This window comes from Neoarius graeffei, chromosome 5 (genome assembly GCF_027579695.1).
Source record: "Neoarius graeffei isolate fNeoGra1 chromosome 5, fNeoGra1.pri, whole genome shotgun sequence".
Classification (NCBI taxonomy): Eukaryota; Metazoa; Chordata; class Actinopteri; order Siluriformes; family Ariidae; genus Neoarius; species Neoarius graeffei.
The window spans coordinates 54,591,680-54,613,965 of NC_083573.1; the positions used below are offsets into that span (position 1 = coordinate 54,591,680).

Genomic DNA, 22,286 nt, shown 5'->3' on the forward strand with positions numbered 1-22,286 from the left:
TCAATTTTCCACTCTTAATGTACTGCACTTGGATGTGTTTATAAGCGTGTGTGTGTTCTTTGTTTAGTGCTCTGAATAGATTCACATGCCTTTTTTTTTTTTTTTTCAAAGAATGCCTGGTGATGTAAAGAAAGTAGAGATGTTGAAGGCAGTTCGATTCAGTTTACTTTGTATTGGACTTTGTCACAAAGCAGCTTTACAGAAATACAAATATAGATTTTAAACCTCCAATGAGCATACCAGAGGTGACCGTAGCAAGGAAAAGTCTACCTGGATAGCATGATGAAGAATCCTTAACAGGAACCAGACTATAAAAGGTATCCCATCCTCTTCTGTGTGATGCTGTATTTTGTGAGATTTGATCTCATTACAGCGAGCAGCTGTAGAAGAGTAAAGGCAAACAATACAGTGTGTTGAAAATATGTTCAGTGTGAGCATATTGAGAATAGGTGACCTGAGGTGAGCACAAGACGATCTTTATGATTACAGCAACAGTCTAGGTACAAGAGCATTTAGTATGCAAGTGAGATTGTACACTGATGTGAGGGGGAATTTTGTGTATAAACTGTTTTTGGAAAGTGCAAAACTTTTTAGGGTGTTCATGTACAACCATCCATAGTAGCAGAAGGTGATTGACAAGTGCAGAGCTCCAAGTAGAAGTAGTATCAGGACGAATTGGATGAGTGGAGCCACAGCAGCAGAAGTGCGTCGGGATCATCACCTGCATCATGTCAGGCAGCAAGACTACACGTACAGCGAGAGAACAGATTATTATGCCTAATAATCTCCAATCCTGCAGCGGTTTAAACAGGTGTGCTTTATGAAGGAAACACAGGCAGAGTCCACTCTTTATGCCCATGAACCCCCAGATCAGCACATTTCTCTTTACACACAAGAGAAAACCAAAACACAACTGGTGTACAGGGTATTACAGGGTTCCCATGGGTCATGGAATTAAAAATGGTCTATTCCACCTGTGTCCAAAATCACTCACTACTCACTTTATAGTGGACTATATAGTGAGTTCGCCATTTTGTAGTGCTGTCCAAATGTATAGTGAGAATTATTACACCCTATATAGTGGACTCGTGCTATCCCATAATGCACCGTGAAAAGTAGTGTACAACTGATGGTCACTAACCAAGCAATATATACCGTCATGCATCACGGTCACGCTGAAAGAAAAAAAGTGTGTTGGGGTGAATGGATGGAGGAAGAAATGCATTATAAATGGATATTCAAGTAAGAGAATAGGAAAAAAGCTAAAATAGAATAAGGCATAAAATACAAGAGTAAAAGTTATAGTGTAGAGCGAGGAATTAATCAAAAGCCTCAAATTTGATTTAATAAGTATTCAGCCTTGATTTTAAAAGAACTGAAAGATGCAGCAGACACAAAGTATTTTGTATTTATTAATGTGGGAAATACGCTCAGTATAATATATATGTATTTATCATAAAAAAATACATGTATGTATTTAATTTTTTTTTGAAAACCCACTAGCCGACTGATCTGGCACGGTTTAATTGTGTGACAGTAATGAAGTAAATAATGGCGGAGTAGTGTCCGAAAGGGTTGGATGTGGGGGCTTTAATTTTTGTTCCCCCCCCACTTTTCCAATGAGCTCATGATATAGTCCTCCTATATAGAATTCCCTAGATAGTGAGTAAGGAGTAGTAAATGAGTGAGTGATTTCAGACACAGACCTGGAAAGTCAGAGAATTTGATCATATTTTGGGCCGAGTCTTGGAATATCAGGCAATATTGTTTGTAGCATGTTAGTTTCTGTTTTGGCAAAATGGCAATATTTTCCATGCAGTATTTCAGTAGGTTTAAGCAGTGAAAAGCTAATTTTTGTACTGAGAACATCTGTGAATTAGTAAATAAAGCTTGTAAATTGATGGGTTTAAAATACTGTGGCTGGTTTTTGTTTGCTCACATTAAGGCGGTCTGTTTTACTGTTCATTATTGGTCATGGAAATTTAGCTTTTTAGTCAGTGAAAGTCCAGGAACTTGACATTTGACTTAGTGGGAACCCTGATATTATACTGAACCACTACAGATCACAATCAACTTTTAATGTATTGGAGGTTTAAAAAATAATTTGTTTATGCAAGTGGGGCTTCATCAAATTAAACATGTACATTTTGTATACATAATAAAGGAGATGAGGAGAAATTTCCCAATTATTGGATGTTAGAATTAAAGTGTTTATCACAAACTTATCGTGAACAGTTTGTAACTATATCATTTTTTTATATTTTGACATTTTATTACTGCAGTGTAAAATGACAGTCATTTCTATCTGTAGTCTCACGTTAAACGTTAGCACCAATCCACATGATGTACAAAAGAACTACGCAGCCTTTTAGACCTATAGCGTCTATGATCAGAGGAGAAACAGACTTATTTCCTCTGATACTGGGAACAATATTTTAAGTTATTCTGCAAAATTGAGTCATAAATGAGCCGATAGCTGACGAGACATGTAGCACAGATTTGGCTATAAGCCATGTACAACAAGATTGAGTGGAATAACTATTTTATTACATCCACATTCACTGAATTTTGAGAAACAGAATTTTTGTTTTTAGCAAATTCGATAAATAAGAATTTTTGTATAAATGTCTGACAATCATTCCCACTTAGAATGTAAACAAACCAGTGAGATGACAGTAGCAATTTGTGAAAAATGCTACAATAATTCTTGAAAAGAAAAAAAGTTTTTTATTCCATATTTTGCCTTTTTTTTTTTTTTTTTGAGTAGAGGGGTGTGGGTTTTTTTTTTTTTTCCTCAGTTGGTTCAGCAACATGCTCCGCCATTTTGTTTTTCTTTACTCACAGTATATGAGCTGATAGCTGATTAGTAGAGTAGCCAACCAGAGCACACGATTGCTCATATCCAGTGAATGTGGATAGAATAATAATAATTACCTGCTGATATTTTCTATGGGCCAGAAGGTATATCAGTTAGGTAATAAAACTAGCTGTTATTAAAGGTTCCTCTAATTTATGGATATCAACAGGAAGTTGTATGTAAAACCCCTCATTTCTGTTCACATCTTCTTTGGGAAAATCACATTTTATAAATGTGACCCTACAGAACAACCAAACATGCTGCACATTCACAAATTGTTTGGTGCAGACCAAGCATTTTCTGTAGGTTAGTTTGTTTTGAGATATGTGAACGTTTTATCTGTACTCGTGCATATCGAACAACTGAATCTTTGTCCACTAAAAGTAGGCATATCAGGCACTTGCTGGCCATGCTGTGAAAACTGTGCATGCAGATGCTCATCTGAGTTTCCATGCTGTCATTTTAAAAAGCTTCTCTGCTTTCCAAAGAAATTTGTTGTTAAGATCTGTTCAGTACTTTGGGAGTAATGGCAGGGTGAAGTTGGTACAACAAAGTAAAAACACTGCTCGGGGAAACTGCTGGTGCTTTTTGAGTCACAGGAAAGTGGTCAGGCTCTCTTTTTCTCTCTCTCTTCTGACTGGATTACTCATGAATATCAATCAGATATATTTTTTGGGGGGGACATTCTCTAGCTCGCACTGTTTCTGATGAAGTATTCAGCAAAATTTTCCGTCAGCTATTTTGATGATTCACAGAAGACTTTGAAATGAGTTTTCATAGCTTTCCCTACTTTTATTTTTTTCAAACAAAACTGATTCATGTAAATTAATATTTTAGAATATAATTATTTGGTTTGATGAAAAATATTGATATCTTAGTGGTCAGAATGAGATTTTTAAAAAACGGAAGTCAGAAACACGTGTCAATTTCGGTTCAATTAATTGGAAAAGTTTACTGGATGTGGCTCTGTTTTTTTGAGGTTTGCCTTAAAAGCTGTGAATATTAATCAATAATCTTTTATATTCTTTCATATATATATATATATATATATATATATATATATATATATATATATATATATATAGGCCCTACTTTTGAGAAATGCAAAGGCCTACAGGGCACAAAGAGGGTATTCGAAATAATCTTTTATTACTTTTTTTTTTATTTTGATAGGAAATGATAGATGTGAATGACATTCAGTGCTTGTTGATGCATATTTTATAATTAACATTGATTTCTCCTTCTTTGTAATGTATAAATGAGAGTTAAGATCAGCTTTATATTGCACAAATAAAGCCATTTGGTGAACCGGATGCCCTGTCCACACTAGGGATTTTGTACCGATACGATACTACTTTTGTACCGCAACACCTGTCCACACTAGCAACTATACCCGTACTGTAGCGGTATAACTGTATCGGTACGAAACCCACAAATGTATGGGTTTTGTACCGGTACAGTATCGGTACTGTAGCGCTTTGCTGTAGTGTGGACAGATGAAGTGGTTCTGTATAGATACAAATATAATGCGCACGCGCAATGAACCATTCCTACTTCTTCCGGGTTATTCATACAATACAATACGCACGTGCTTTCCAGCTGTAAATAAAACGTCAAAATGGCTCAAAATGACCGTGGCGCTACATGGAGCAAAGATGAAGTTATGTGTTTGTTGGAGCTTTGGGGAGACGAGCGATGCCAGGAACAGTTGGAACAGGAGATTCGTTTTCTTTGTTTCTTTCTCAACTGCCTCGCGCGTTTTATATGATTCGACTGAATAAATGACCACCAGAAATACAGACTGTACAATGACAACAAAAAGCACACACACGTTGTTTCATCCGCCATATTCTCGGAAGGAAGTTACTCGGAAACCACGGAAACATTTCGTACACGCGCATTTCAACTACCGTGAAAGAAAACCGCAAACATTTCTCGCTAGTGTGGACAGATGCACTAAACTGTACCGGTATACTTTGTATCGATACAGTTATACCACTATCGTACCGGTATATATGTGAACACAGCTTTAGTGTACTGATTTATCATTTGTACCTAATTTGCATAATTAATACTAATTTGCATAAATTAGATTTTACTAATTTTTAAACTTTATTCAGTATACAGCCATCTATGTGCCTGCCAATTTCCATGTAAGTATCTTGAAAAATAAAGTTAAGAGGAAAAAAAACATTTGATATTCGTTAATGAGGCCCGTTTTGGACCATGTTATCCTCATACATATTACGTGAATTTTCTAAAAATTAAGCCATTTCTTCAGTCATTGAGTTGTAGTATCTCAAGAACAGATTAACATATTTTAATTCTGTAAAAAGTATGTTCTGCATTCAATTCTGAATTCAATGAGGGCAGTTTCAAGCAATTTGAATTTTCACCTGATATGCCAAAAAAGCATTATTATTTTGTGTGTATGTGTCTCATATATATTTTTTATTTAAATTTTTTTTTTTAGTTAGTTAGTTTCTGCAATGAAATATTCTGAAATGGGCCAAGTTTGATTTTCAGCTTTTGTCATGTTGGCTCTAATAAATAGTAACATATTTGAAATCTCTCTTTACTTAACACGCACCTCTTTGCATCATTTTTAGCAGTACATGAACAGGGAATGATTCATGTAACAGCACGTCTTTTTTTTTTATGCTAAAAGCTAAAGAACACTTCTTCTGGCAGAACATGCATTTCTTTAAAGAGCATAAGTAGTTCAGTGCACATGCATTTCTTTTCCTTTAAATTTCTTAAATGCATTCTTCAGAATATTTTATAATCTCCGTGAACAATAGAAACTGGTGGGAAATAGTCCCAAAATTGTGGAGGAGTGTCTGAAATTATTTATACGTGTTGTCATTTTTATCAATACCTCTAAAGACACTGTTTTGGCGAATGGTAATCCAGTAGTTAACAACTGTAATATTCAATATTTTCTCATATATATATATATATATATATAGTAAAAACATTTAATCTGTCACTCAGGATTTCCTTCACCACTCCAGGGAACCCTGTCAGAATTGTCTGTAGAACTCAATTTGACCATGGTAATATTCTTTACAGTTGATGTCGGTGACCGTTTTCATATCGATTATGTCCTAATATTCACCACCTAATTATATTTAGCTCTTAATGCCTAAAGTTCTCCTTTGCATGAAAGATCTTCAATCGGTCTCGTAGCCACACATGGTGTATACAGCTCTGAATGGAAGAAAGGGATTGGATGAGTAAGAGGGAACACAAATAGTTGGGCAAAGATTTCTGTTGATTTGAGAGGTCATTGGCTTTAGTGTAATGTTGAAATGCTCTGCTAGAAAGGAAAAGGAGTCTGTAGTAAAAACCTTCAGTCACTTCAGGATCTTCATAACATGCTGGAGTCCGTAAAGTACAGGTGTGTAATGTACATCAGCGCTTCTGTAAAATTTCTGTTAGCCCCCCCAATTTTTGCCCTAATTTCTCTGTAATTTATTGTACACTGTTTAGATTTAGTGCTGCTATCATGGGCTGTATATTGTTATTCAGTATTTAAATGCAGTCTATTATCCAGTGTAGCTTGGTGCTTTTGTGGCCTCCCTTTCGTCTTTGATGTTGTATTGTTCTGAGGCTTTGTCGTGGGTTCACCCAGACGAGCAGTGATTCAGGGTTTGTTGGACTTCCCACTCCAAGAACTCTGGAGGTCTTCCTGCTTTCTGTGTGCTTTCAGAAGGCATTTTTTCCCCCAGGATACACTTCCACGTGAACTCTGTACACACTGCCACAGTGAGGCCATCTGGTCCACCGGGAGAGGGCCAACTTTTACGAGCAGGTAACTTGAGTGCAATCACAGCTCTAAGTTTACTGGCAGCTGCTCCAGCTTGCAGACGACAGTGGAGACGTAATTAGTGTTTGATCAGGCCTTTGGTATAGATGCTACAGTTAGATGCAAGTGTGTAGAGGGCTCTGAAGAGAAATGGGTTTATGCCAGTGGTGCTGAGATTGAAATGCGTGTGTGTGTGTGAGAGAGAGAATTTATTTATTTATTTATTTATTTATTTATTTATTGGAAAGCATTTCACACAGGTACAGATTATGGGATCTTGCTTTCTAACATGTTGGTCCAGAGGGAAAAGAATTAAAGGCTTTCATGGGTACTATCTAATCTTTTGATGGATGGACATTCTTTAAAGAACAATGAAATAATTCTTAAAAGGCATGGATGAATGGCAGGACAATAGGTCTTGAGCAATCTATCACCAGGCCGTCAGAACACAGGAAACTGAGAGCAGGAATGACTTTGTTTTGTACTTGAAAGAAGTCGGACCTCCCCTTTGTGGCACATCAGGCACTCTTTAAGCTCTGATAAGCTCAATGTGTTGAAAAGCAGTACTTCCACAAACAGGACATACATGTATAATGTGATAAGAAGGTTAGGTATTTGGCCAATATTTTAATTTTTCTAAAATATTATTCTCATCTCCCCCCCCCCCCCCCCCCCCCCTTAATTTTATTTATTTATTTATTTATTTAAATAAATCAGAATGGGTAATTCTTAGTTGTTCCTAGCTAGTCACTGAGCTCCCAACAGATTATGGTTTTTATTTATTTATTTATTTAGCAATTACTGTGTATAGTTTTAAAATATTTTTATATCCCAATATATTATTATTTGTCTTTTCACTGGGCAAATTTTCACCAGTATCTTAAAGAATTATACTCAACTGTCTTGTTGTGTGGGTTTTTTTTTTTTTAATTCTTATGAAAACCTTTTCAAAAGTGGCTTTTCTATATCATTTAGTTTTAAGCATAATTCCAAATGTTTTTACACACATTTGCTATATTTTTTCATATGTATTTAGTTCTCTTTTAGTAGAATTTCTTTATATATAGGTGTGCGAGTCTTGTATTCTTAAGAAGCTAGAACATGATTGCAAGCTCCTGTTCCAGACAGCCTTATTAAAATGTATCCATATTAAAACCTTCCCTTTTCTGTTTTCCATTTAACTTTCCATCTCTTTTGACCGTTACAATAGAAAATTTTATATTTTAGCATGAATTGAAGTTTAGGAGAATATCACTATATGATGTACACAAGACAGAGTGATGCACAGATAAACAGACAATAGATATGATTTTAATTGTATATTAATGTAAGTTCTGTAAATATTGTAATAATTCAGTTGGTCATTATTTTGCTGTCACTGTTCTAGGAACATCACTTGTTAAGAAATATTGGGTATAATATAAAAGAATTGGTGTGTGTGTGTGTGTGTGTGTGTGTGTGTGTGTGTGTGTGTGTGTGTGGTTTTTTTTGTTTGTTTGTTTTTTTTAAAGGGCCCTTGTATGGGTTTGCCATTAGAATGAAAACATGCTGCAGTTCTGTCCAAAGCAGCCTTAACAGACCAAACACGGTGTATGGGTCACAGCCCATATACCGTGTTTGGTCTGTTAAGGCTGCTTTGTCAGTAATATTCGCTTTGATGGCATATAGATACCATATTCGTCATGGTGTTTTGTTCTTGTTGATTTTTGCTGGTATTTCCTGAAATAACTTCCAGCTTTTATATTCCCTTGGCTGTTTGGTGATGAGTGCTTTAAAACCGGCAGATCCCCCTCCCCCACGATTGTCGACACCCACCATGTGAATGTTGTTCTGAGTGCAGGCTGATTTAATGGTAAATATTGTGATAGTTGTGGTGATGGTCTGTCCTTGTCTTCTCACAGGTACTGCGTTTTTTCTGTGAGAGCTGCTCTGTGCCCATCTGTAGGGAGTGCAGTGTGGGGAGACACGTGGGCCACAGCGTGTCCTACCTGCAGGATGTGCTGCATGACTCGAGAGCTCTCACCATCCAGCTGCTCACAGATGCACAGCAGGGACGACAGGCCTTGCAGGTTAGTCAGCATGCACTTAGAACTAGCAGTTATTACATTATATATGTTACCTGTTTTTAACTTTTTCCCGTATTTAATTGCTGTTCTATATCATTTTGTTTGGTCTGTGGCCATAACAGTGCTTAAACTGTAATAAAGCTGTAAAAATAGAAACTCCAGGTGTTCAGTAATGTAATGTTGAGAGAATCAGTCAAATACAATATGTATGGTGTATGTTTCTAAAGGCTGAAAAAAGTCTTTTAAAAGAAAGCAGTGGAACAGTGTTGCACTTTTTTGCAGGCTCTTGACCCTCAACCCCTGTCACCCCCTTCTCTTTTCCCCTCTGGCCCTGAATAGAGCAGCGTTGAGCGTCCTGCCTGCCCATATTCACAGCCCTGATGGCGTGAACAGGATGGATCATTAGTCTAGCACAGTGAAAATGTTTCTATCACTCGCACTTTTGCTATAAAGAAGCACAGCAGGAGGTTGAGGGGGTGGGGGGTGTAGCCACGTACCCCAAAGAGAGCTGTTCACATGGCGTGTAGTGACGCTGAGCAGAGCTGATCGGCAGGAAGACCCAGCAGGGAAAATTTACAAGTGAAAGGCTGAATCTGTGTTACTCCTCTGCAACCTCTTGCTGGTTCACTGAGCTACTTTGCGCAACACCTAGTATTCAATATTGTTTTGGGGCAATTTAATATACAGTACCAGTCAAAAGTTTAGACACGTCTACTCATTCATAGTTTTGTTTTGTTTTGTTTTTCTGTGCTTTGACTGTCTACATTGTAGAACAATACTGAAGGCATCACAATTATGTAAAAAAAAAAGTTAATGTTCATATTTTAGATGCTTCAAAGTCACCACTGTTTACCTTGACACTTTGCACACTATTGGCATTATCTTAACCAGCTTCATGAGGTAGTCACTTGGAATACTTTTCAGTTAACAGGTGTGTCTTATCAGTAAGTGCAATTTCTTGCCGCCTTAATGCGTTTGAGATCAAATAATAAAGTACAGTAAATAGCCCTATTCCACAACTGTAATAATCTGTATTATGTCAAGAACCGCTCAACTCCATAAAGAGAAATGATATCATTAATAAATGAAGTGTCTTAATAATAATAATAATAATAAAACCCAACAACTTGAATTCAGGGTGTCCAAACTTTCACTGGTACAGTTGTTGTGTTTTTTTTTTTTTTAATTGATTTTATTTTTTTAACTGTTAGCAAAAATGAGCTTTTTTTATTATTATTATTGCATAGATAAAGTGCTAATGTGCAGATGATTAACTGACTGCTTTAAATCTTTGTCTTTAGCACCTAAAGTGAACAGTTATCTGGAAAACTGCCATACCACTGCTTATAGTAATGCCTTATAAGTCTGACTTCCTCATTGTTAAAACTTTATCAACTTCAGCCCTGCAGCCCTCAGAGCAGAGAGGCCAGCTTGCAGATGCATGTGGTCGATTGGGCTGTTATACTTTGTTCTAATCCTATTACTACATGGTGATAAATAGGAAGCCTCTAAACGTTTATGGACTTGAAAGCTCCTGGAGTGTTTTACACCATATTGAAAGTGCTTTGACCATGAAAAGCCTGGGCCACCACAAACCCCCGGCCACTGTGACTAAATCAGCACAACTTAATCCCATTTACTTGTTTTATGCAGTTCAGTTTGCAGATGCATTTCCCACCTGATTTAAAGTAGCAGTCGGGGGTCTCCGAAACTGTTTACTCCCGTCATGGAAAATGTGGGAGGTGTGAATGTTGTTCTAATACTAACACAGGACTGTTCAGGCCTCTTGCAATGATGCAGAGTGTTGTGTGGGCAGTTTATTTATTTGGTTGTGTATTGACTTACTTGGATAAGAATTAGAGATGTCCCAATGTGGAAACTCTGGATGCTGCTATCTGCTATTGTTCATGTACATGCATACATTTATAATGGCCAGAAACTGGGGCACTTTATAAATAAATTTATTTTTTACAGCTTTTATTTAGTTATTTATTATAAAACACTTGAAAGGCCTTGGGCAGCTTGTACAACCCCATTTCTAGAAAAGTTGTGATATTTTCCAAAGTGCAATAAACACAATCTTTTTTTTGTTAATTCATGTGAACCTTTTATTTAACTGACAAAAGTACAAAGAAAAAATTTTCAGTAGTTTTACTGACCAAGTTAATTGGATTTTGTAAATATAGGGTGTTGTCAAAAAAATTTGATGATATTTGAGCTGTAAATAGCCCAGAAACTACATAGTCTAGGCAAATGAAACTGAACAGGCTTAATGTTGAGCAATATAAGATTTATTCCTCAAAATTTGAATGAGAAATTCAAAGGTATGTGGATTCCATGAACGATTTCACAAATTTTCAATATGCGTGCCACTTAAGACACGGCATTGAACGAGGTGCAATTTGTAGGGTTTCATTCGCAAACATTTCCTCAGGACATGGCAAACTGTCATTGGAGGAATCTGGGTCTCCAGGCTTGCTCTTCTTATGGATTTCTTGGGGCTTTGCAAGAGTTTTTCGTGAACCCGCTCGACCATCTCTTCCAATGCTGGTGGTCGTCCAGATCCTTTTGCCCTGCATAGACTGTCTTCTTTAAACTTTTTGTGTCATGTCCAAATCTGCATTGCAGTTGGTGCATTTTTAGAGAATTCTCTCATAAATGCACTCTGCACAGTCTTGTTCAACTGTGTTCGAACATACACCTTTTCTTTTCCAGTGAATGGCATTTCTAAAAAAAATGACAAACATTTAAACATAATTTTGACCTGTTTCCACACATACTGTTAAAAATTTGAGGTCAATTGAATGGGAATTTGCAAAGTTATTAGATTGTGAAATATAAAAAAATTTTTTGAGACACCCTGTATAAATGAAGTTAGGATTTGATACTTGCAAAAAACACACACACAAAAAAAATTGTGACCGAGGCATTATTACCATTGTATTACATCACCTTTCCTTTTAATAACACTCTTTAATCATATGGGATCTGAGGATACTAATTGTTGCAGTTTTGCAATTGGAATTTTGTCCATTTCTTGCTTGATACAAGACTTCAGCTGCTCAGCAGTCTGTGGTCACCATTGTCTGATTCTCCTCTTCATGATGCCACATAGATTCTCAGTAGGAGATGGATCTGGACTGGTAGCAGGCCAGTCAAGCACACGCACTCTGTCTACAAAGCCCCACTGTTTTAGCCCATGCAAAATGAGACCTGGCATTGTACTACAGAAATAAGCATGGACTTCTGAGGAAGAGGCATTGCTATCATGTCTCTCTAAACTCCCAAAATATGCCTCAATCTATCCATGAAACCTTCACACACATGTAACTCACCCATGCCATGGACACTGATACCATCACAGATGCTGGCTTTTGCACCTTCCTCTGATGATAAACTGGGTGGTCGTGTTCACCTTTGGCACGGAAAACTCGGCGTCTGGTTTTCCCAAAAACAAGCTGAAATGTGTACTCCTCTGACCACAGCACGTTTCCACTGTCTTTCTTGCAAAGCCTGAGCCTTTGGTGCTGCTTCTTTTATACCCAATCATATTACCAATTAACCTGCTTATTGTGGAATCTTCCAATATGGTGTTACTTGAATAGCCTATCAGCTTTTCAGTCTCATTTTGCCTCCATTCCAACTTTTGTGTGTTGCAGGCATCAAATTCTAATTTCGTTTATATTTACAAAATACATTTAAGTTGGTCAGTAAAAGTATTGAAAATCTTTCAGTCAATAATTCTGTCAGTTAAATAAAGGTTCACACGAACATTTTTTTTTAAATTGCATTTTGGAAAATATCTAAACTTTTCTGGAAATGGGGCTGTATATAAAATGTGGAAATGATTGAAAGTGTATATTTATCTCTCTTGAATAATTTGGTTGGAAGTGTGATTTGAGGTCACAGTTGGCAGGTAGAGAGTGAGTTGTTCAGCTCCTGTCCCAGAGCACTGTACTGTTTGGACATGGGTTAAGGGTCATAATTCTGCAATTTGACTACTTTTCTCCTTTGTGTAACATCACAAAGGGAACCCTCGTGCTTTCGTACATTTAGTCATGTTTACTTGGAAATATCAGTCCGAGCATGTATGTGTGTTTGTGGAAGTTTCCTAATATCATGAAGGTCCTGACCAAGATAAAGCGATAACTGAAGATGAATGAATTTAATATATTTATGGGTAAAATATTAACCTACTACCAACGACCCAGTTAATATTCACCATCATGGCATAGTGTTATGATTTTATGAATGTATATGATTTTTGTCCTTATAGCTTACTTTTTTTTTTAAATGCCAGGTTACATTTTTCAATAGGAAATATTATTGCTGTATAATTTAACACACAAGCCACTCTATGGGTATTATTGATCATTAGCTATTTAATTACATTTCACTGGATTGAGTGGTGTATGATTTTATACAGTACCAGTCAAAAGTTTGTACACACTTTTTCTAATTCAATGGTTTCCTTTATTTTCATTAATTAAGACACTTCATGTCTTAATGATGGACTGTCGTTTCTCTTTACTTAGTTGAGCGCTTCTTGACATAATATGAAATGGGGCTGTTTACGGTGTTTATTATTTACTGTTTGATCTCAAACACGTTAAGAAGGTAAGAAATTGCACTAATTAACTTTTGACGAGGCGCAGCTGTTAATTGAAAAGCATTCCAGGTGACTACCTCATGAAGCTGGTTAAGGTAATGCCAATAGTGTACAAAGTGTCAAGATAAACGGTGGCTACTTTGAAGAATCTAAAACATTTTTCATATTTTTTACTTTTGTTTGCCATGTAATTCCATATGTTCCATGTGTTATTTCATAATTTTGATATCTTCACTAGTCAAGTCAAGTCTGTTTTGTATAGTGCTTTTAACAATAGACATTGTCCCAAAGCAGCTTTACAGAATCTGAATGACCCAAGACATGAGCCAATTTTATCCCTAATCTATCCCCAATGAGCAAGCCCGTGGCGACAGTGGCAAGGAAAAACTTCCCCAGGCGACACGAGGAAGAAACCGAGAGGAACCAGACCCAAAAGGGAACCAATCCTCACCTGGACAACAACAGACAACATGACTAACAGTTTTAACATGAAGTCAGTTTCGTTTGTTATAGCTCTTCATTAATGGAAACTTGAGTGCAAAACTGTTCATGACAGCTGCAGTCCCACTATTGTTCTACAATGTAGAAAAGAGTCAAAATACACAACCTATGAATGAGTAGGGGTGTCCAAACCTTTGCCTGGTGCTGTATATTGTTACACGTTTTTAATGATAAGCCATCTGACAATGTTTTTCACAGCTAAGCATTGAGAAAGCGCAAGCCATTGCTGAGCAAGTGGAATTGAAGGCCAAGGTGGTGCAGTCAGAGGTGAAGACCACCACGCTGCGTCACAAGAAAGCCCTGGAGGAGCGAGAGTGTGAGCTGCTGTGGAAGGTAAACGGGCACTTGGTTTTGTCTCTCTGTGGAGAACCCTGATCACATAACCATTAGCATTAGCAACAGGCTTTTTTCACTGAACTGAAATTCTGCCTTGCCACCAAGGTCACGCTGTTGCCTGGGCAGAAACTTTTCCTGTTCACAAAAGCAATTCTTGGATATTAAGGGTCACACCACTCAGTATAACATCACAACATATTCTTTGGGCTTTGATACCCAAGACCCTCTTTTAATGCCCTGGTATCAGGTGTCATTCATCCAAAGCACTGTATTACTAAATCATACAACAGTCATCAATTTTATGGCTTCATGAGCAATGGCATGTCATTTTGTCTTGATAATTAACCCTGAAAATACTAGTAAAGCCTACAGGTATAGTTCACTGGGTCTTATAGTGCTGTTGAACTCTTCTTAGAAGTTCTTTATATGTCCAGTAAATATATGATGACCCTAACTTATTTTAGCCATTGTTTTAAAAAAAAAAGGCGCTTTAAAATTGTTACTTTATAGAATAATAGACAGGTTTTCCCCTTCTCTGTTCCAACTCATGCCTTTCCTTCATGTCCCTATGCAGTTGGAAAAGATTCGCCAAGTGAAGGCCAAGTCCCTGTACCTTCAGGTAGAGAAGCTTCACCAGAACCTCACCAAGCTGGACAGCACTATTGCCACAGTGACAAAGGTGCTGGAGGAAGGTCGCAATATTGACATCCTACTAGCTCGTGAGCACATGCTGAACCAGCTGCAGGAGCTCAAAGCACTGCGCTGCATTCTGCAGCCACAGGAGGATGACCGCATCATGTTCACACCTCCAGATCAGGCGCTTTTGATTGCCATCCAGTCCATGGGCCTGATAAGCAGTGGAGCCTTTGCATCAGCCACCAAAGCCCATGGGGAAGGTCTCAAGAGAGCTCTGCAGGGAAAATTGGCTTCCTTTACAGTGGTGGCATATGACCATGATGGAGAACCAAGGTTGTCTGGTGGAGATGGTGTATCAGTGGTTTTGATGAGTCCAGAGGGAAACCTCTCTAGTGCTGATGTGTCTGACCATCAAGATGGCACCTACATGGTTAGTTACCTGCCGAAGAGTGAAGGTGAGCATCTTCTTTCTGTGCTTATCTGCAACCAGCACATTGAGGGAAGTCCTTTCAAAGTCGTGGTCAAATCTGGCCGTAGCTACGGAGGTATTGGTCTGCCTGTTGCATCCTTTGGTGGAGAAGGTGATGGGGATGGACAGCTGTGTCGACCCTGGGGCATCTGCGTTGATAAGGAAGGTTATGTGATTGTGGCTGATCGAAGCAACAATCGCATACAGATCTTCAAGCCATGTGGCACCTTTCATCACAAATTTGGCACTTTGGGCTCACGACCTGGCCAGTTTGACCGACCTGCCGGGGTTGCCTGTGACAGCCAGAGAAGAATTGTCGTGGCTGACAAGGACAATCACCGCATCCAAATCTTTACCTTTGATGGCCAGTTTCTCCTCAAGTTTGGTGAAAAGGGAACCAAAAATGGGCAGTTCAACTACCCTTGGGATGTAGCTGTCAATTCAGAGGGGAAGATTCTGGTCTCAGACACACGCAACCACCGAGTACAGCTGTTTGGTCCTGATGGAGTGTTCATCAACAAGTATGGTTTTGAAGGTGCCCTCTGGAAGCATTTTGATTCACCTCGAGGAGTTGCCTTCAACCAGGAAGGTCACTTAGTGGTGACAGATTTCAACAATCATCGCCTGCTCGTCATCAGGCCTGACTGCCAGTCTGCTCGCTTTCTTGGCTCTGAGGGAACAGGTAATGGACAGTTCTTGCGTCCTCAAGGCGTAGCTGTAGACCAGGAGGATCGCATTATCGTGGCTGACTCCCGTAACCATCGTATTCAGGTGTTTGAACCCAATGGCAACTTCTTATGCAAGTTTGGGACTCAGGGTAGTGGCTTTGGGCAGATGGATCGCCCATCAGGTATAGCTGTTACCCCTGACGGAATGATTGTCGCCGTTGACTTTGGAAACAATCGAATCCTCATCTTTTGAGCTCGTGTTCAAGGTTAGAAATATTTGGTGGCTGTGGAGGGGGGGAAAAGGTGTAGGTACACAAATATCAGGAGCAACCATGGCTGAATGTGGAAAATGTGGCAGTAATGTGTAGATTCTTTTGTACTCCTCTATATCTATTTATCCTGACTGTAGTATGATTTGCGCTGCTGGCGGAAGTGTTCATCTCGTGCACACGCCATTTATCAAAGAGAAGGAGTAGAGCAAAAAGACTGGTTGCTGTTAGTGTTGCTATTTTGCTCTTGATCTGAGTCTTGAAATCTTTTTATTTGTTTTGATTTTTTTTCTCAGGGAATTTCCAGCATTCTTGAAACATTTTTCTCTCTCTGCATTATACCTACCTCATCTAGCTTGTGTATGAATGTATTCTCTTGTGTGTGCAGCATCTGTGAAGTTTTATAAAGACGTCTACCTCAGTGCTTTTTCTTTTTTTTTTTTTCTTTTAAATTTGTCAGAGAACATAACATATAAGAAATGAAGCAATGTTTGGTTGATATTTGCACAGTTCGCACAAATTTCTCCTGATTGTTACTGTGCACATAACACAGGTAGGACCCCTGAATGTTTGAGTACAGTGACACAGTAGACCAGGGCTGCATGAAACATTTGGATAATGTTTGGATAAATCTACTGTTTTGTGTTGTGTGTGTGGTTTTTTTTTTTTTTTTTAAATAGGTTTTCATTTGTTGTACCTCATCTGAACTTCTTACCTCATAACCTAAATGTACCTCTGTGTACAAATGCCTCATTGTACATACCTCACTTTGTGTTGATTTCCTTTAAAGATATGTCAGTCTCCCAAAATGCATGATGGCTTATAGGAAGACTAGTAATGGTTTTTTTTCTGTTTTTTTTGTTTTGTTTTTGTTTGTTTTTTCCCCCTCTTTTTCTTGAATTATTAGTAGGTCTGTTGGTATAGATTCAATCCCTGAGTTTGAGCAGTGCAAGAAACTACTTGCTCCTTTTTCTGAAAATGTTTTACAAATGTTATAGAAAAAGAGAAGAAGGGCAGAGATAGTTGTATGAAGATTTTAATTTTTTTTTTTTGGAAATGGGATAGAATTGAATCACCCCATTTTTAGTCATTTCTGTATGTCTTTTGTTTTGTTTTTTTAATATCATCTAGCACCATTTAAGATGAAGTGATTATCAGAATGATTTGTTGGCACATTGGTTTGCTGACTGGCTGTTGCTGCAAGCTTGGATGTAATCCAAACCCTATAGGACGACAGTTTACTTTGATAAAAAAAAAAAAAGTCCTTTGTGAATGTCTGAAATCTATTTATTGGCCAAGAAAGAGCTGAATTTGATCTCCTCAAAGACCATTTGCTCAGTCAGTGGAACACAGTTTAAAAACCTCAATAACCAACTGAGTGTGGTCTAAAATAAGAGATTTTTTTTCTTTATTTGTGGGGGAACCACTTTAATGATGTAATGGTTGCCTGCTTCTCCTGAATCTTGATCAAAAAGAAAGCATTTGAAAGCAACACAAAAGACGAGCACTGACATTCTGACGTTTCCCCCCCTTTGTTTTAGCCCATCTACAGAAAAGTCACATACTAAAAAAAAAGCCATCTGAAACTACAAGGAAAATTTCGTTGAAGGACAGTGAAGATGTACATTCTAGTAGCTGCCATATCCTGACCACATACCCTTTCCAGGGCCTAAATCCCAAAGCTGATCTGTCAGATGTTGCTCTTGATTAGCTCCTTGTCTGGATGGGCTTTTTCTGTTTTAAGCTGCTTCTGCAGATGATATTTATGAGAGCTCTTTTTTTTTTTTTGATGGTGTATACGTCTTTACTGGAGACAAGTACGTTCACAAGATAAACGTTGCTTTAATCTGACGTCATAGAGGCTCTGCTTGTGCATTCCATTTTATAGCAGAACAGTCAAATTCAAAAGTCCCCCCCCCCCCCCAAAAAAAAAAAAAAAGCACAGCATTTTAATAGACAAAACACTTAGTCTCTTCTGCTGTGGTGTTGTATTGATAGTGTTTTGTATCTGTTTGCTCAGTCAGGTTTGTCTTTATACAGCCCAGGAGTCTACACCTTGCCACCCCAATAACCCAGTAACCACTGGGAATGGTCAAGTGCCAAAACCAAGTGTATGTGGGACACTTGCTCTGAGGCTGCTCTTAAGATTAGTTTCCGATTGAATCAGTTCCTTAGTGCGACTTCAACTTCTACAGAGTACCTTTTACACTGCAGTACCTTAATATGCATGTCAACAGAGTCAAAGTCTAACATGAACTGGTGCTTTTGTGTATATAAAGGGCCATATTTCAAAAGCATCAGTGACCTGCTTGTACATTGGTCCAAAAGCAGTGATGGAGATCAGCGGAGAACCTGATCCGAGTCACAGGATGAATTTAGGCTCGTGGGGAGTTACCAAAAATAAATAAAATGAATAAATTAGTTGAGTGTTGGGCCTGTCATGGAACAGAAGCAATGTGAGCATTGGGCAGTAATGAGAGAATTTGCTGCTTGGAAATCTTCACACTAATTTCAGTATTAATGTCGGCTATTTGATTTTGTGTTAGACGTTTAGCTGCAGCTCTGTCCCCAGAGAACCAAAGAAATCTCTATAAGAGAAATGTTTGCATGCTTTAAAAGCCCTCATAGGTAATTTTATTTGAAATGATGTGATGATGAAGCAGCAGATACTTATTATATACCAAAAAATGTGTCCCTATGTTGTGGTGGACATCTTTTGGCTACAGATTTTCTATTAGTCTTTGATGGATAGCTTTACAGAGTAAGGTACTTGTGTATGTGTGCGTGGGTATCTGTGTGAAAGAGAGACACTATGAGAGGTTTAAATTCATATGCCTTAACACTGCTGCAATTTATTACAACTTTATTTTCCTCTTTTGGAATTTAATCAGACTGGAAACTGCCAAAGAGTTTGCTCTATTGCCTTTTTTTTTCCATTGCCCCCCCTCCCCCCCTTCCTCCTTTAATCCCTCACTGATGTCCTGACAGGTTTGATATAACATTTACACAGAGGTACACTAAAATTAAATGTGGGTAGCAATGTCCCAGTAGAGTTGAAATAGCAGTTGTGTTGATTTGTGCTTGAGAAGAAGACCTTTTTCAGTCATACCGGGAGCCATCATGCGTAGAGGTGTAGGCCTTGACCGAGCAGCCACACAGTACTTGACCATCCAGTATCTCATCAGTATATTTTTGATGTGTGGTGGTTATTCGGGGAAAATAAAAAAGAAATCTAGTTTGTTAAAAGGATAGTTCGACTTCCTAGACAATATGGTGCCAGAACGATGCAGTAAATGGGCACACATGTCTATATAAGTTATTAATCAGACTCGAACATTGCCCTTCAGAATGTCTAATCACAGCATACTGTCTCATGTTTGGACTTCTGGCCAGTGTCTCTACGGGTTTCCCACCAGTTGTGGTGTATTCCAGCTTTTGATCTGTTTCCTCGTCTTGGAAAAGCAGAAGGAATGTGTAAACAGTTCAGAAGTGCATGGTCTTTTTTTTTTTTTTATGATTGTATTACCTAAGAAGAAAAAAAAAATCCCCAAAACTCAGGTAGCTTTATAGAGATTTGATTCAAAGTCAATATTTGTTTCTTACAATTGGATAGTAAATCCTTTGTTAGTACTCCATAGGATTTAGTATCTATTTTTTGTGTGTGCATTATTGTATTTATCTACAAAAAATATCTTTGTTGTGTTTAAATTCAACAGGATCCTTTACAGCCAAATTTTACTATCTGTGTTAATTTTCAGACCCAGATTGAGAGGGGAAAAATATTCAAAAAATAGTCTAATTAAATCAGACAAATGGCACTAATGCAAAAATGTGGAAATATTTTTGATAAGTGTAAGATTACATTGCTTACTTTATTGATGAAAGATGTATTCAATGTTCAATATTATTACAGATGACACTTTTTTTTTTTTTTCCTCTTATCAAAATGTTTTTTGGTTTTTTTTAATCGCAACCTATCCAACCATTTATACTGTAGTTTTCATTACATTTGCATTACGATTGTTACAGCTTTTAATTCCCTGATCACACATTTGGCTGCGAGACAAATGTAAAGGGGCATGTGGAGAGACTGCTGCCAACACTCAAACCTGGCATCAGTTTTGTCTTTTAAAATCTAATTATTAGGGGAGGAACAAAATAGTAAACCCAGATTTCAGGTTGTCTTTTTAGGTGGGTGTAATATTTAATGTCCTCCAAGAGGTCCACTTTTGCTCCCTAAGCAGTGTTTACCATCAATAAAATCTCAATCACAAAATACTCATGGATTTTGGTCTACTGCTGTACACAGAGAAGGCTGTATGAATTATTTGGTGATCTACAGTCTTGTGCTTTGGTCTTTGTTGTCTTCAAACATTTTCCTACGCAGGTTTTGATTTTATGTTCAGCTCTTTATGCTTAAATAAACTTTGTTGGGATCCTGAATTTGTGGGTGATTATTATTTTTTTGGTCTTTTCTTGCTGTTTCAGTTGGCAGTGCAGTAAAACAGTTTGTAGGTAGTGCTGTATTGCCAGTTATTTACACCATTTTGATTATCCTGATCTCATCTTTAGTAATGGAACGAATGAATGAATGACGTACCTTACCATATAAAATCTAATTTTATCATATAACAAAACCCATCATGGCCACCAATATAGCAGGAGGAACTGGTGCCCCTGCATACCAAAGAGTCAGAGGTCATAGCAGAGCCCTGCCCAAAAGGTCAACAAAGCTCGGCTTCAAATTGCAGGATGACCGGAATGACCAAGCAGATGGCCTCTTTTCCCTTTTTTTCAAACTGATTTAAACCATTTCTCTCTTTTTTAAATTTCTTCCGAGTCATGTTAGCCTAAGACTGATTTAAATCTGAAAAGTAAGATTGCAAACAAATTGAGTACTTCGAGTGAATGATAAAGAGACAATCGGATACATACCTGTTTAAAGAATTGGGTGGTTGTTAGGGGCAGAAAAAAAAATCCCCACAGGCATTAAATCACATGTAGCGGACTTGAATTTTTAAACAGCCTTTAGTGATTTGATGATCAGGTGAAGATTTTGGAGATTTATAACTATAGATAGCCCAATGCAATATTAAACATGACGTTCACAAAAGCCACATGCTGTTAAGTAATGAATCCATGACTTTAGCTGTTCTATTGCTGCATTGATTGACATTATAGAGTGAATTTGTTAATGTGAGGAAATTCAGGAACACATTTGGGAACAAAAGTGTTTTCTATTTAATGGAAACATCCAGAGTTTACAGTATGAACACCGGCATTGTGCCCTAAGCAGATGAGCTCCTTTAAAAGGTTGAACAAACCCCTCACCCTCTCACTTTCTCTGGAAAATCATTGACAGAGCTTGTCAGAGGATGGATCTGGGTAACAATGCAGAGAGATGGGGGAGGAGAGGAATGAACACAGGGGAGGTGAAGGGATTTAGCATGAGAAAAGAGCTGCCTACAGGGAAAAGGGAACCTGGCCACCCTAAAGAGAGACGTATAGAGAAAAGGGAGGGACCACACATGAAAGAGAGCGGGGGTTAACCCTCAGTGACCTGGTCCCAGTGCACGTCACCAATCAGACTGCATTCCACAGTGGCGTTTTTCTTGAATTGCATTTTCTATGGGATGATAGTTTGCCACAAATATGTGAAAGAGATGTTGAGAAATGTGTGGCTGTGCTGCTGCTTATAGTAAAATACAGGTACTAATTGCACCTCAAAGCAGGGTCTGTGGATGCTCAGGGGCCCGTGACTTTATATAACTCAGAACTCACCGTTTATTAAAATAATTGTATTTCATTTAGTTTTATAGTAACAGCCCTGTTTGACTGGTCACTTGACTTTAATGTGTTTAAACTTAAACCTATAAATGTCATCTCGGAGCTGTTGTTCTTTTGGAAATTGAAAAAGCTCATAAATATGCAAGTTATTAACGAGCCTAATATTTGTATAGCTGGATTATATTTATGAATGAAGTCTGTACTGAGGGAGTTCATGGGATTTATTTTGCAGTTAAAGAGCAGAATAGAATAAGACTAATAATGAGGAGTTATGATCCAG

At 37.9% G+C, this 22,286-nt stretch overlaps 1 protein-coding gene across 2 annotated transcripts in view; it reads left to right on the forward strand.

The window, feature by feature from the left end:
• The window catches only part of trim71 (tripartite motif containing 71, E3 ubiquitin protein ligase), a 49,113-nt gene extending 28,451 nt beyond the window's left edge, over positions 1-20,662 (forward strand). For both annotated transcript variants that reach the window (XM_060922058.1, XM_060922059.1), the window contains 3 exons: positions 8,567-8,734; positions 14,040-14,174; positions 14,752-20,662. In XM_060922058.1, the coding sequence (XP_060778041.1) occupies positions 8,567-8,734; positions 14,040-14,174; positions 14,752-16,203 (1,755 nt within the window). In that variant the 3' untranslated portion in view covers positions 16,204-20,662. The remainder of the gene's footprint in view (positions 1-8,566; positions 8,735-14,039; positions 14,175-14,751) is intronic.
• Positions 20,663-22,286: the final 1,624 nt, after the last annotated feature.